Source organism: Gallus gallus, chromosome 1 (assembly GCF_016699485.2).
Source record: "Gallus gallus isolate bGalGal1 chromosome 1, bGalGal1.mat.broiler.GRCg7b, whole genome shotgun sequence".
Taxonomy (NCBI): domain Eukaryota; kingdom Metazoa; phylum Chordata; class Aves; order Galliformes; family Phasianidae; genus Gallus; species Gallus gallus.
The window spans coordinates 181885805-181902366 of NC_052532.1; the positions used below are offsets into that span (position 1 = coordinate 181885805).

Genomic DNA, 16562 nt, shown 5'->3' on the forward strand with positions numbered 1-16562 from the left:
GTCAACTTAAGTGCATAGCAGAGACTGAGTCGCCGTAAAATGAGATCAGACATTGATCCATCTTCTTTAAATTCATGATGAATTCCATTATTAGAAATGAAAATCTTGGTATACTGTCACTTCAGTCCACTTTCCTTACCTGTCCATGCCAGTCATTTAAGTAATGATTGCCCATCACTAGTCAGATAAGTGAGTTGGGATTCAGCTGACCACAAATCAATGTCTACGTACAATACTGTCATCTGTATGTAAGCTTGTTACCTCAGGCTGCCTTTGTCGATAACGGAGAGGAAAAGCATTTTTTAGTATTCAATTCATGTCATCCCAGATTAGGTATCTAGAATAGATCAGACGATTTGCATCCTAAAAATGCTAGTTTTAGTTGACTGTAAATGGAAAGAAGACTATCTTAGATGTTTGCTTTATCCAAAGTTAGATGATATAAATCCTATTCCCTTGCTCAGCTTAATCATAAATGCCCAGAGGAGTTATGATATGATCCTTCTAATGTAAATGTATAATGGCTATGTTCCTTGGTCTAAATGGAAAAGTGTCATTCAGTGCTCTGCACAGATGATCAAATCCTGTTCAGTACAAAGAACAAAAGCAGAACAGTCAGATTGGGACTGCATTTCAAATGGATTAGTTTACTTTGCTTTTCACCATAACTAAGTACCCAAGGTATGTCCACATTCTTTCCATAATGGCTCGGTTTGGGAAACAGCACTGCACTCTGATTGTATACATATAGAAGTGGTTAATGCTAATTAGAAGATGTATGTAATGGTCTTGACCAGATTAGATCCTGTTATGAAGAGAAATGTGTCTCATATTACAAATAATAATAATACCTGGTATTGCCTCAGCAAGCTTTCAAGGGGCTTATTTATAGAGAGTGAGAAGGAAGAAACCTGAATGAAAGTAGCTTTATCCCGTGGAAAAGTTTAGGAATTATATGTGGCAATTCTTCTTTCATGGAATAGAACTCACAGAGATGACATGTTGAATGCTGAGACTTTTTATGTTCTGTAGTTAATTTAGGACAGTGCCTTAATGGTGATTTTTCCTGTGTTTTTTTTTTTCCCTTTAGGATGATTTCCAGCATGCAGCCTCAGAAACCAACTGGGAATCAGTCACAAGCTCTGTCTCAGTAAGTAGTTTGTTTCTATTTTCGATTGATAGGCTTGAATCCAAATCACTATTATAGTGCCTACACAGAGGAACCATGTATGCACCTTTGGCAGAGGATGAAATAAGTGATTATCAAACTCCTGCTTTATAACCATTGTTTTTTTAAGGAGAAAAAATTCAAAGTATGCCATCAGCGGTTGTGACCAGCCATTGGGAAAGATTTCTTGCTTCCAAACTCACCCTGCCAAGATGAAAATAAAAGATACAAACTCTGTACAGCTTTCATTTATGAAACATTCTTGATCTAAATAGAAGACTAAAAACAGGCTGACAGAAAAAGGGATTTAGCTTTTCATTCTTCATATAAGATTTTTTAAAGATTTTGTAATAAAACACTGTATCTAAAGTCTCCATATCCAGCAGTGATGTGGTTCAGGAATAGGAAAGGGAAAGGGAAATAAAAGGAAAAGCAAAACGAAAGGAAGAAAAGGGGAAAGGGAAGGGAAGTGAAGGGAGGTGTATAGTTATTTTTCTCCTCATTGCACTTGATTTGTGTCATTGGCTAAAAACCTCTCCCACATTTCTCAAGTAAATTTAATTTGTGGGCCCATATTGTTAGAAGTAGTAATGTAGCATTAGACTTCTTCATATGAGCAGTCCTCTTACACACGAGTGCTCAAAGCAGAATTTGAGACCAATGAAATCTGTGTTTGGAACATTCATGGAAGAGAGTTTACTGACAACACATTTGTTTCAGAAGTTAAGAGGAGATGCCATTGGAGGAGCAGAAAATAAAAGAACAGTAAAATCCTACAGATTAGTGTCTAAGCCAGATACCGAGCAGAGAGAAAATTCTGTAGTGCCAAAATTAAAAGAGGTTAATCCAATCTCATCTGCAATTGCCCTTGAGTTTGCAGCTACCACTTGCTCTTTGTGATGAAATGCTATGATAACCTTGAACTAATTCTGTTGAAAGTCCTCGGTAGTAATGTCAGCGGATCTGAGTTCTCCCTGTGCCAAGAGGAAGATATTAAGAGACTGTTCTATTGAAAGATACAAACTCAATTTTTGTTCTAACATGGGATTGAAATAAAGAATTTATCTGATAGAATATGTTGTTTAAAAATTTGGTAGGCTGAGGTTCCAAGATCATACCCAGAGAGTGGTGGTGAACAGCTCAGTGATGAGACGGAGATCAGTGATGTAGTGTCCCACAAGGGTCAGTGCTGGAACCAGTGGTCTTTTACATCTTCATCAGTGACAGCTACAGTGGAATCAAATGCACCCTCAGCCTGTTTGCAGGTGACACCACGTTGCGTGGTGCAGTCATGCCCAAAGGACAGGGTGCCATCCAGAGAGACCTAGCTCGAAAGGTGGGTCCGGGTGAACCTCTTGAGGTTCAACAGATCCAAGTGCAAGGTCATGGCAGCCCCCACTAGCAGTACAAAGTGAGGTATGTAAGGATAAATCATAGCCCTGCTGAAAAGGACTTGGGAGTACTGGTGGATTGCAAGTTGGACATGAGCCAGCAAAATGCCAAACGTATCCTGGGCTCCATCAAAAGAAGTGTGGCCAGCAAAGCAAGAGGTGATTCTGTCCCTCTTCTCTGCGCTGATGAGACTTCACCTGGAGTACTGCATTCAGATGTGGAGTCCTCAGTACAGGAGAGACATGGACCTGTTAGAACACATCCAGAGGAAGGCCACAGAAATGATCCAAGAGATGGAACACTTCCCTGTAAGGACAGGCTGAGAGAACTGGAGCTGATCAGCCTGGAGAAATGAAGGCTCCGAAGATGCCTGATAGTAGCCTTTCAGTATCTAAAGGGTGGCTATAAGATAGAAGGGGACAGACTCTTTAGTAGGGTGTGTTGTGATAGGACAAGGGGAAATGGTTTCAAACTGAAAAAGGGAAGATTTTTATTGAGTATAAGGAAGAAGTTTTTTACAATAAGGGTGGTAAGGCACTGGCATTGTTGCCCAGAGAGCTGGTGGATGCCCCATCCCTGGAGACACTCAAAGCCAGGCTGAACAAGACTTGAAGCAACTTGATCAAGCTGTAGGTGTCCCTGTTCATTGCAGGGGAGTTATACTAGGTGACCTTTAAGGGTCCCTTCCAACTCAAACGATTCTATGATTCTATATGTTAGAAAATGTAAGGCGAGGGCTCCCTCATCAGGTAACTATGAAAATGAGATCACATATATGTTAAACACCATGTTAATTATCCTCCTTAACATCATAAATAGTGGAATATGTCAAACAGTAATCCAGGTGTTTGGGTTTTTTTCATTCATTTTCTACATCTACTCATTTATAAATATTTGTTGTTAGTGTGTTAGAGGCAGAGAAGTTCAGTACATTACAGCTAAAATACTGATGGCCGCAGAAACTTACAGCTAAACCAGTGTAAGAACCCAAGTTTCTTCATTTTCTCCAGTGTCATTGTTTTTCCTACACCATCCCCTATCCAACCAAACATACCATCTTCCAACAAATAACGACCAACAAATAACTGTGATGCACATTGACAAGCCTGCCAGCTCCGCAGTACAAATAGAAAATATAATAGAATGGGGGAAATGCAGTAGAAATTTCGAGTAATAGCACTGACAGGAAAGATACTTTTGTATCCCGTGAAACTAAAATTGTGTTTTAAGAAATATAGAACAAATAAATAACGTAGAAAGTCTTTGCTCTTCACCGCTTCTTGTCCTATTTGGATGCTATCTCAGAAGCCACATTACAAGGAGCCAAGCTCTTCTGTAGCCTGTGTTTTGTTCTTGGCAGGACAAAAGAGAGGCAGTTGGGTTGGCAGCTTTGAAGTTACTTTTGGGCCTGTCACATGTTAGAGCTGCCAGGAGGTTATCTGAGCTGTTGCAATAATTCCTCTCCATTTGGCTGTCACTGAGAAAAAAGTTAAGCTTTCTTCTTTAAGCAAACGAGGTTGCACAAATCTCCCGAGTAGGGGCTTTTGTGTGAAAAGAAAATGCGGAATCCCTGCTGCCTGTTAGTTTGAAATGCGCTGCAAGTTCACAGCCTAACCCACAGATGTGTTATGAAATGATACCAGGGATGACCGTACATTTGGATTTTCTTTGCTGTGCTCCACTGGGTCGCCAGAGCAAACCACTTTTTGTGCTGATAATTCTTCAGCATCCTTGCACCTTCTCCCTTCATCTCTTCTGAAAGGGAGTGGGGATGGCCAGTTCATGGCCAGGCTGTGATCACAGACCAGCCACGCACTCTTCTCAATAAGCTAGCTGCATTTTGATGCATTTTTCCTTCGTAACCTCAAAGATTGCATTAGCACACTGCACAATGCCCAGTGACAGCACTGTAGATAGCAATGCTGTGGTTCACTGGCAGGAGCTTCTCATTTCCCGGGGCTCCCATCTCTTTGGCTGTCTCTATTTCAAGCCACTTAGAAATCAGGAGAGAAGCTTTGAGGTGTACCTTCCCCTGCAGAGGGCATGAATTTTCAGAACCATCTACACTGCATCTTAGCACTGCATTGTAAGGGCACTACAGGTGTAAGTGGGCCCTCTGAAACTTCTTGTGCTACTGATTATAAGCAACAAGGTAGAGCCTGGCTTTCTTGACCATGCTATTGTAATGCTTTCAATTTATTCTCTTTCTTGTATATAATAATTTGGACTGTCCATACTTTGAGAAAACAAAAGCAGTGAAATATTAAGGATCATACAGTTTGTGATACAACTAACAGGCAAAGACAAAACAAATGATTATTTCAAAAATTATTTTAGCAACTGTTGAAGGATTCAGTCCTGCAAACATATGGGTAATGTATGAGATGAGATGAGCCTTTCATTACTACTCAACTGAGTGAAGTTAATCACGAAGATTAATGGTTTAACATATGTATTTTCTTGAGAGATCAGGCAAAAAATTATTTGGGGGGGACCATTAATTTTATATGTCATATTTCTACTACATTGCTTCAGAGCTGAGTTTTCAGAAGTGAGTTTCTTCATTTTCCAGGGTTTTGCCCCAACAATTTGACTTAAAAAACAAAAATCCAAACAAAACTCTTGTGTTATATTATGCATTTTATTGGAGAAAAAACAACTATTCTGATTGTGGTTCTCCAGAAATTAACAAATGTGCATTATTAGTTTTTCTTTTGCATATTTTATACAGATATTATGAAGTGTGTTTCAACAAGGAAAAACATGGCATCAGGGTTCTGAATACTGGGTTTCTAAATCACAGTTAAGAAAAAAGTTTAAGGTTAATTCCAGTAAAAATGAAATAACTGCAGTTTTTCTGCAGTCAAGTTATGCCACAAATGTAGTGGGAGCCAAATATGCTCAGAAAGTGGTACTTGGCCCTTCCTGCTTACAATTAATATTCTATTTGGTATTATTATATTATTGTGACAATAACACTATGTTGGTAATCCTAATATTCATTATTACAGTAGTGAGATCCAAATATTATATTTTCATTTCTTTAAGCATGTTTTACTTTTTTATACAAGAGTGGGAGAATTAGCATTCATTAGTATTTCATAACGTATAATTCTTGGGAATAAAAAACCATCTCTTAAAGTCTGAACTAAGCCATATCTGTAGTCCAAATTGGCCAAGGGCAGGGGCAGAAAATCTAGAAGAGTTGTTGTCTTTGTCTTTTTATTCTGCAGTTTCTGAACTGCCTCTTACAAATTTACTAACAGACATGGGAGAACAGTGAAGGCATCACCCCAGCACTGTAAGGCACCTCTGTGCTGTGGTCATGGCCATCCGAGTGGTTTCAAAAGGCATTTTCCTTATTTCTTGGCACACGTTCAAACCACCATCCCCTTTGAGGACCGTGTAAGTTGTCAGTCCAGCAGTACTGTCCCTCCCCACATCTCCTCCTGAATTTCATTGGGAGTTTGGTGTCTCTTCTCCTTGCAAAATAAAATGCAGTCATAACGCAGCCTGACCCAACTAAGGACTTCAAAAGATGGCCCTAAGTAGCTGTTTCAGTCAGTAATGAAACGGGACTGTTGTTAATTGTTTTGTATGGTGGTGAAATTTTTCCAAGTACACTGAGATGTATGTCACTCTTAGGGGGTCTCCTATCCCTCTCCATCAGTGACCGACCCTACACTCACAGCAGAAGCCCTGGATCAGACCATTGCTGCATTTGACACTGTGGAAGATCTGCTTAAACACTTTAATCCAGACTCCTGGAAAGAAGATCTCGAGAATTTGTACACAGAAAGTGGCCACCATTATCGAGGCAGGAGCTACCATGACAGGAAGTCCAAAGGTAAGAAGAAGCACAAGGTACAAATTCTGTGGGAAAAGCAGGCTATTCCTTTGCTCCTCTTAGAAATGTCCCCTGTTCAAATATAACATTCCATTGCCTTTATTTATTGATTTATTTATTTATGGAGCTATAGGGCAAGGTGCCATTGGTTCCAACCAGGAATAAGACGTTTAAACCTTACTGAGTTAAACCACCTGAGAAATCAGGTAGAAAACTGCCCACAACTGCTCACAAACACAAACATAGACCCATGTGTAAACTACAGATGGTTCTCAGCTTCACTCTCTTAAACATTACTTTATGTGTAAGGCATGGGGCTCCTAATTACCTGCACTATCATCCTCCGTTAAATACCCTGTTTGGGATTGTTCTTTGTTGAGTGAGAAATAATCACTTTTATCACATTGTGCTTAGGGAGGCATCTGCTGCAGACACCTGTACATGCAGCTGTGTTTTTTAGGATGTGAGCATCTTGCTGTTTTTCATTATGTTGCCAGCAAACATTACTATGGCTTAACATCTTTGTCTGTAATTGAGCAAAGAACACATTTCTGGGTTATGTTTCTTGTTCCCTTCTGTTAGTTCAAATAATCCACCAAATGGTGAAGTAAAGAGATGATAAGCTGGCAAACCCATAACAATAAAAAGCACTATTGAGAATCACCTAAATTGTCAGCTTGGTCTCTGCTTAGTTTTGGCCCAGGCCAGGTGTCATTCTCCCACATCACTGCTGGGAATGAATCAGGAGTTGACAGAAGCCAAATGGCATTCCTGGTGAGCAGTTTACATGTGGCCATCCTATCCTGAGTGTAAGTGCTGAAGTTGTTCGTTCTCCCATGCCTGCAGACCTTGGTGCAGCAGAATGATTGCAAGCATGTACAGGACATTAGCTGTGCAGCCAATTTAGGCCGCAGCTTTTCAAATGTGGTGACCATCTCTGGATTTTGGCTCAGAATTTCAAAGAAATCTACGATAAAGCCCTGAGCATCCAACTATTGAAAGCTGGATCACCTTACTTAATTCCACATTAGCTCAGCAAAAATTTCAGACAACCACAACTCCCCATGTTCTGTACTTATGTCACCTGACTGCAACTGCATCGCTTCTGAGATCAATTTGATCTCATTTAGGGGTCATTTTTTCATTTAGTTTAAATGTAATTTATCTTGTCTTACACAACATTGTAAAAACATGAAGATTTTTCTAGCTATTATTTTAATACTTCTTGATTTATTTTGTTAAAATTTATTTTGTCTTGGCTATAGAAATAAGCACCAAAAAAAGCTTTGTAACAGTTTTTCCTTTTTCCTTTTGTCTTCTAAGTAAAGACCGAACTCCCTGAGTGTTAGCAGCCCTCTGGACAAAAGTGCCTCAGAACAATCAACTTCTTAAAAAAAATCAGTTAAGAATTTTTATTTAGTCATAAACTGTTGAGAAGATTAAAGGGTTGCTCTTGGATGATGTCAGGAGCAGGGAACAGTTTTAACAAGTCTTTAAATTGGAACTGCTTGGTATATTTTAAACACAAACACTGTAGATCTCTGGGGAATGTTTATAGATGCTGAGATAACCTTGCAGCAAAGAGAGCAATAGATTAAATCATCCTTTATTTCAGATATCTATCGTTTCTGTTTCTACTTCCAGCTTGGATTTTATTCCTTATCCTTAGTCAGAACAGCTATGGAGCAGATTAGAAAAATTTGATGTAATCTCTGCTTGTCTTTCACAGTATTTTCAGAACATGTCATATAAATTATATACATGAATCTCTAATGATTTTACTTCTATCCAACTCTCTACTCATACCAAATTGTGCCAGAAAATTGAGTTTAAGTGGTGTTATTGCTGAATGACAATTCTGATGACAGGAATATATAATAAATGATATTTAAATAGTATTTTTTCTTAATTTTCCATTCAGTAATCCACTGAGATAAGAATCAACATTAAGGCAATAAGTACAGTATTTTTGCAAAGCTGAAACTAACAGGATCGTAGATTAGATGAAGTGGGAAAGCATCAGGAGATTGCCTAATCCAACCTTCCTGCTGAAGGCAGGGTCATCTACAGCCTTAGGCTTATCCCAGACTCTTAAAAAATCAGGTCCTATCAAAGTACATCCCTTAAATAACTCCTTTTGCTTTACACCAATATGTTGTAGCTGACCTCAGTGTCATAGTAATTTGGTAAGACAAAAAATTCAGTACCTCATCATAGAATTAGATCCAAATGTCTACATAAAGAAAGGAGTCGTCTTTAGAAATACATTTCTCATAAACAGACCTCATAACATATGTGGGTTCATTCTGGTAATGAGCAAGACTACACCTGCCTTAGATCATGTTCTTTTTGGGAAACAGTATGCAAGACGCCTTTGGCTATCAAAAGAAATTAATCAGGTGGGACATTCTTGTAATAACATCTGTCTACAATGGTGACTTTACAAGTTAAATAAATTAGCACTTGCTAGCACCGCCAAACTGTTCTCTAGAAGGGGAGTAGCAAGATGAGGCCACAAGTCTTAACGGAATGTTTCTGCCATCCATTGCCAAGCAGGTTCCCAATATCAAGCAAGTAGCGCCATGTCCTTAACATCTTGTAATTATCACTGTTGCAGCGCTCTACCAAGAAGTTAAACAAAGTTGGAACTCAGGAATGTCATTTCTCAGGAGTTTACAAACAGTGGCCAATAAATTACTGCAGACATCCATGTATGCTTCCTCGAAAGGTTCTGGGATTGCTGCCAGCAAGTTTCAGTGCACCAGACCTTGCTCATGCCATATGTGAATACTCTGAGTAGATGGAATACCTTCTAGAGTAGCTGCTAATACGAAGTATTCCCTCTGCTAAAAAAAAAACCAAAACAGTATAATTCTTCTCTTCTTCCATTGGGAACCAAGGTGTCTGTTGCATGCAAATGGCACACGTTCTTTCATTTCACAGCGTAATTCAGCTCTGCATTCACATTCTTCCTCCTCTGTAACAAATGAGATTTTCCCTCATGCTTTATGTGGCATTATTGTAAGTCATTGCAGTGAAAGCTTTTCTTATTAAACCTTTTTTAAAAGCTAGTGAAACTTGCAGCATATTATTTATCACTGGAATAAGCTGTTCAATTCCATTGATTTCAATGAAGCTATGTCTATTTATGACAGTGATGGTTTGGCCTGCTTTCACAACTTGACCCACACCACAGCTGATAATTGGTTTGCCAGTCTATAATAGGCCCATATATTGTGAACCTTGTTTCATGCAGACAGTTACAATCCCACTGAAATTCTGATTTCTCATTCTTCTGAAATAATAGTTTCCATATTGAGGAGGTTCATCTTGGCATTGTGATTCTGAATTAAATCCAAATCACAGCATCTTTTCCCCAGCTCCCAAAAGAAAGATTTGGGCAGCTCCCAGAGTTTTCAGGTATATTTAACAAACTGCTTATTGCAGTATCATTAAGCAATGCAGGGGAATGCTGATTACCCTTGACCATATTTTGAAGACTAAAAGCCCCAGGGTTTGATCAACACTCTATATGAAAAAGAATAATTTCATCAATGTTAGTGTATTCTGGTAATTAAACCAGTGGAAGATTTAACTGTTTACTATATGACGGGGACTAAATTTTCCATTTCAGGTTCAACCTCATCATAGCTGCAGGCAGTTAGAGCTGCTCTGAATTTCTCTGACCATTCATACAGTGATTCTGCACTACCTGACACAGCTCAGGCACACACGGGAGTACGAATGCTGAACATAAGGGGTGCAAGACATGAATGGATCTGGAAGTGAGCTCTGGGCCCCTGCATGGCACAGTGCTCACGCCACTCTGCAGTTCCACCTCATACTGATGCACAAAGTATGAGCAGGGGCAAATGAATGAGTGCAGGCCTCTTGAATATACACATCTCTTTAGCTGACAAAAAGAGAACAGGAGTTAGAAATTTTAGAAGAATTGGCAGTGGTTTGCTTGCCTCCGGCAGAAGACCCAAGAAAATGCGGATTTCTGCAAGGACAGTCAGTGGATGGGCTGTCCCTTCTCTTTTTTCCTGTGCAATGTGGGTAAATCCCTCAATGAAAGTTAGGCAGATTAATGTCCTTGAAATTCTAAGCATTATATTCTGTATATATAAGCAGATGATGCTTAAGGTGGCTTGTTGTCAACATGGTAAAGTGCTGAGTGTCATCCCAAAGTCTAGTTAGCTCCACACATCCATATTGCCTTCATAACAGGCCAAAGTCAGACTTGCTACAACTTCTGATTTTTGCCCTTTTTCTTTTTGCTGTGCACTGTGAAGAAGAGTATGGTTCCATCTTCCTTCCAGCCACTTTTAGATACCTGGAGATATTAGAACCCCCGTTAGTAGTCTCCAGTCTCCAGACTAAACAAACCCAGTTCCCCTGCCTCACTGTGGCTGTTGTGGACCATCCTGTTCACCTTCACTGCGCTCCAAGTTTGTCGATCCTTCTCTTTCATTGAAGGAGCTCAAAACCGAACACAGTACTCCTGCTGCAGTTTCACAGTAGCTTAATGAAGGGGAACATTCACTTTCTGCAAGGGCAAACAGCTGATTCACATTTAGCCTGCTGCCTACTAGGATGCCAAGTCTTTTTCTGCAGTGCTGCTGCTTAGCCAGGGTGCTACTGGTCTGGACTGATGCATGAGGTTACTCCAAGTCAGGTGCAGGAATTTCCATTTGTTGTCCCTGAACCTCATGGGGTTCTTGCCTGCATATTTCTCTATCCTGCTGAGATCCCTCTGAAAGACAACTCTGCTGCATAAGGACAATTTTCCAGAATTGAATGGCACAGGCAAACATGGTAAGGATTACTAGTGCAGATTTTTAGCAGTATAGACCCCAGGTTGGGGAACTTGGGGAACACCAGTAGTAACTAGGCAACAGCTGTACTTGGCAATTGCTGATTCCTTGGTCAAGCTACTTTGTCCTTCTGATTATCTACCCAATTCGTATTCCACCTAATCTTTTAGATCTCAGCAGTTTGGCTTCAAGGATGCTGTAGATTACTGTGTCAAAAATGTTGCTAAGATCAAGGTAGGCAACACCAGCTGCTTTCCCCTCCTCCATCAGGACAGTCATCTCACCAGAGCAAGTTTTCAGGTTGGTTGGTTGGTCACAGTTTGCCCTTGGCAAACCTATGCTGGCTGTTTCTAGTCACCCTCTTGTCTTTCAAGTACCTGAACATTGTTTTCAGAGAGAATCACTCTTTCATTTTACCGTAATTAGCCTGACTGGTCTGCAGCTGTTTAGAGATGGCCTTGACAAATGGAATAGGAACACTGTGATGAGGGACCTGCCATCCCTTTACACCTCAGCTCCAGTCTGTGGCTGATGCATGAAAGGAGAGTTAAAATGTTGAGATAGGAGTGCATTAGGGCCATTAGCTTGGAGTACTTACTGTGTTAACAGACACCTTAACAGACTGCCTGCCTTTTTAGAATTAATCAGTGACCAGCAGCACAGGGTTTCTCTCTTCTACAGTCTTTAAGGCTGTCTCTTCTAAATAAGACATGGTATTATCTCTCTGCAGTCTCTGATTTCAGTGCTTAACTCTCATTAGGATCAATGTTTCAATGTAAGCACATGCTTTAGTGCTATCAGAAATGAGAATGGGTTTAAGTGTATGACTGAAGGGAAAGGAAGGAGGAAGCACGGTACCCCAGGTATCCATCTTACTGCTCTGGTGCATCTTTTTATGCCTGACTTGCCTTCAAATTGAATCTCTGATGCAGACATTCTATAATAACACTTTGAAGTTCTTTGCATCCAGTCTGCAGAACCTTTTTGTTGTAGTTTTAAATTAAGGACACTAGTGGTTTCAATTCCTGATAAGTAAAGCAGCAGGATTTCACACCAGTCATGCCAAGGCTCGGTTACGTTTTAGTCACAGCAGTGAAGAGATGCATGAAACTGACTGTACTGTAAAATCTCATTGTTATATGGATGAGGAAATAGAAAGACTCCAGACAGTAAAACAATCCCATGTCAGGAAAAAATGCATATCAAAGCTTTCAGCAGAGAGAGCGATTCAGAGAAAAATGTGATTTTTTTTTCTTTTTTTGTAAAGGGGGTTGCAAACCGTGGTCTAAATCTAATCAGGCAGTGGAATCTGTTGGTGGGTATAAGTGTGATACAACCATGACATGCTGCTCATAGATGTTGCACAGTCACTTTATCCCACCAAGCACAGGATTTTGGCAGAGCAAAGCCAAAAACGCTGGGTTTACCTCCAGGTGACTTTTTGTTTGTATCTCTTCAACCTGTTATTTAATCTTTCCTTCTCTGCTTACAGCTATCTGTATAATTTCAGCATCACTGCAATGAGACCTTACCACCATGAACTTTGTCCATTTCAGTCTGAGCCCGAGATGTGATATACCAAAGGGACTTCACATGTTAAATGAAAACTGTGCGTTTGGGGGTCCTGAGAACTACAGATATGTCATTTCCAGAATGCTGTGAATATTCAGTCAGGGAGAATTCATGCAGTTGTATTGGAAATTTTTCAAAAATAGTTTGTCGTGGAAAAATACGCTAAAAATTGTGTATTTTTGCACTGGTTGATTTTGGAATTCCTGAAAAATGCATCCGTTGAAAGCTTTGAGCTCTCATCAAAAATAGCTGATCTTTTCATACTGCATAGAGCAGAAGTTATCCTAATTATCTGGTTATTCCCTCCCATGCTTCAAGCAAGTCAACAGCTCTCCACAGTACTGACTCAGCTACAGCCTAAGAGACTGCAAAGACTTCTCAAAGTCATCAAAACTGGGCTTTTGCCCACTACTGAGCAAAGCCTTTCCTCAACTTTGCCTGGTCACCCCTTGCCATTTGAATTGAGCAGCTTAAGTACTGAGGTTAATATGTGTGCTACTGAGATAGATATAATGCTCTCTGCAGGAAGGACCCTCACCCTGGTCCTTTAAATGCTTTCCCTCTCTGCCAGTCTCATTACAAAGACTCATTCCTGTGCTGATAACAACAGCTGTGACAATAGGTATCAGCTCAATGCAGGATTAAGAACTGTTGAGCCTGAGGAGAAATTCCATCTGTGATAGAGCACATTTTGTTCAGTCCTCTGGACATCTCCACCTGCACAGAGATGCCACTTGATGCCACCTGGGTCTGGGCCCTCCCTAATGAGTAGGCTCTTGCCAGAAGCCTTGCTTGTTTTATCACCTCAACAGGAGGCATGGTGGTCAATGCTGAATTAAAGTTCTGAGCATTTGTGCTAACTCAGTCTAGAGCTGCACCATCCACAAATGCCATCTGCGTCTACAGGCAGCCTCCCTCAGCAGGATCCTGCTTGTATCAGCATCTCTGCCTCTGGACTGCTGCAGTGCAGACTGTGGAGGCTGTGGGCTTTCCTCTCAAGAAATCCAGTTAATCTTGAAGGCAGAATATTTTCTGCTCTCTTTATTTCTTTGGTTACTTTCTCTGTGTCAATCAACTGAAACAAATATGAGGCAGATTGGTACCCCCTTGCTTTATCAGTAAGCAAAGCTGAGCTGGCAGAGATCCTGATGAGAACGTTTAGATGAGTGGGAAACACTTCCCTGTGAGGATTACCCTTAGAAGCTGCGGTGAGAAGGGGTGGCTTTGAAGAATGACAGTGGAGAACAAAATATCAGCCGTTAAAACAAAAAAATCAATATTCTCTGGTCTTCTAAGTCCTGGCTGTAGACATTTGGGATGTATTTTTCTTCCATTGCAGGCATGTAGCAGCAGCCCCATTGATTTTGTGCTTGTATAAGGAGGATGATCTATACCTCTTCTGGAGAGATGCAAGATCTCTGGACATAACCACTGAGATTTCACAGCGAGATGTATCACGATTGCTATAAAATTACAATTTATCTGCAAAATTCCCTTTGACTGAGATAACATATTACCAGGAAAGTGAAGCTGCTATGATTCTGTATAACAGTGCTCATGACATTTATGCACCTTTGTCTCTTGCATATCTGCTGTGAACCAATGAGTACCTCAAGGCCAGAATGTAGAGGTGCATGATATTTACAAATCACAGCTTTTGCCACAATTTACTTCATGACAAGGACTGAGTCACAGATGGAATGGAGAGTTGCAGTGCTTCTGTCTTTTTCTGGAGCTTTTCACGTTTGTAGCATAGCACAGGTATAGGTGTGCTCAGTACCAAAGGGGATGCTGAGCTATTCAACACGCCTGTGAAAATCTGTATGTTATCTCAGTTCCCATTTGAACAATTCCTGCTTCGTGTCCATGTGCCTGTTAGCAAATACTGTTCAGGATGAGAGGCGATTTTTTTGTCTTCTATGCCCTCCAATCATGTTATATTATTTCTCTTTGTCCAGCTTAATTTATCTTCTCAGTGCAACTTGTCTCATTTTTTAAGAAGTTCATAAATTTAATGATTTGGTATTGAGAAACACTATTTATGATGTCCATTTTCCCTGAAATTTGAAGATTTTAATTAAAAAAAAAAAAAAAAGATGAGTTCTCCAGCTTTCAAGCTTCGTGAGTCCAAAATGCATTTTAATTTGATTTCTGGTTTCAATCTGAAGGATCTCACTTTTTAACACAGGTTCCCATATCCTCCAATCTTGAAAGAATTAGTAAGATTTTAGACACTTAGTTGGTGGACAGGATCCTACAGAAAAGAAGAAAGTAGAAAAGGATGGAAAGATAAATCAGGAAACTTACAGAAATAAAATTAACTGAGTGTGTTACTTGTAACTGTGTCACAGTTGTGGAAAATGGATTTGTAGAAGTTTTTTTTAAATTTTATTTTAGCTTTGCAAGATAAAGCTAGAAACAGCACTTAAACTCACAGTGGATAGTCTATAAGTTATTTTTATGGTTGGCTTTACTGCTTGTTTACATGACACATCTCACGGAAATAACAGGCATTTAAATATCAACCAACCACTGGCGTTCAGTGAAGCTCATTAGTTTTAATTGTATTTATTTGCATGCCTATTATAGTAGCACTTAAAAACTAAAATTAATATTGCTTAGATTGATTTAGGCACCTAAAAGTGAGGTATCCAGACTCTATCCATAACCAACATGGGCAATTGAGGGTAGCGAGGAGTGCCACCTGTCTTGGAGGCCCTTCTGAGGAAGGGATGGATCTCTCTACAAAGATGTTTGTCTGCTGGCCACAGGAAGAGCCTCCTGTAAAGTGTTTGCCCTTTGTATGCCTGCCGTTAGGCAAAATATTGTGCCCAGAATAAAAATAACTTCAGCTAAATAGGGTATAATCAGGGAAGAGAGGGGCAGAGGTGGAATCTGTCACCCAGCAGGTCAGTGACACAGCAAGTAAAATAACTAGCCTTGAGCTTTCAGGCCCTGTGTTTTATTACAAGCTCTCTCATCACCTTTATAGTCTGTGTGAGCCTGCGTGTGGGAGTCACTGTGGGCAGGATGAGAGACATGATGGCCACCTGTAATGAGTTAAAATGGGTGGGTTTACACTTACCTGTTCAGAAATCACTGCTATACTTTATGTATTTCCTGACCAGGAGCACATCACTTTGTTACTGGCTGCCCAGGGAGCAGTATGAACTGGGACAACGTCCCATTTAGACCTTACTAATGAAGCCCCTTTTGCATTACAGTTGACCTGGACAGGCTGAATGACGATGTGAAGCGCTACAGCTGCACTCCGAGAAACTACTCTGTCAATTTAAGGGAAGAACTGAAGTTGACAAATGCTGTTTTCTTCCCTCGCTGCCTCCTTGTCCAGCGCTGTGGAGGAAATTGTGGCTGTGGAACTTCAAATTGGAAATCCTGCACGTGCATGTCCGGGAAAACAGTGAAAAAATATCATGAGGTACTTTTTTTCTTTCCTTTGGTACTTGTTTTGTTTATTTATTTGCTTATGTGAATTCTGAAGGTTTTTCTCAGACCTATGTGTGGTGCTGTGTTAATTACCATGTTGCATCTGCATTGTAAAGCTGGGTAAAAATTCACTGACAGGCAGAGATGCTGTTGTTTGGGAGAGGCCAGGACGTTTCAGTGAGCACCCACCATGACCAGTGTCCTTCCTGACGAGAGTGATCTGCCTGCGCTTCCAGACAGGTTCATGTAGCCCAGAGATGGAGCCTAGATTTAGTCTCAACATTGTTTTTGTTGTATATATTGGATCCCTGTTTGATAC

General features: G+C 40.3%; 1 protein-coding gene across 4 annotated transcripts in view; it reads left to right on the forward strand.

Annotated features, from left to right (window-relative positions):
- PDGFD (platelet derived growth factor D) overlaps window positions 1-16562 on the forward strand; it is a 139919-nt gene that overhangs the window by 108285 nt on the left and 15072 nt on the right. For all 4 annotated transcript variants that reach the window (XM_015278141.4, NM_001277811.3, XM_015278143.4 and 1 more), the window contains 3 exons: window positions 1091-1150; window positions 6206-6407; window positions 16021-16235. In XM_015278141.4, the coding sequence (XP_015133627.1) occupies window positions 1091-1150; window positions 6206-6407; window positions 16021-16235 (477 nt within the window). The remainder of the gene's footprint in view (window positions 1-1090; window positions 1151-6205; window positions 6408-16020; window positions 16236-16562) is intronic.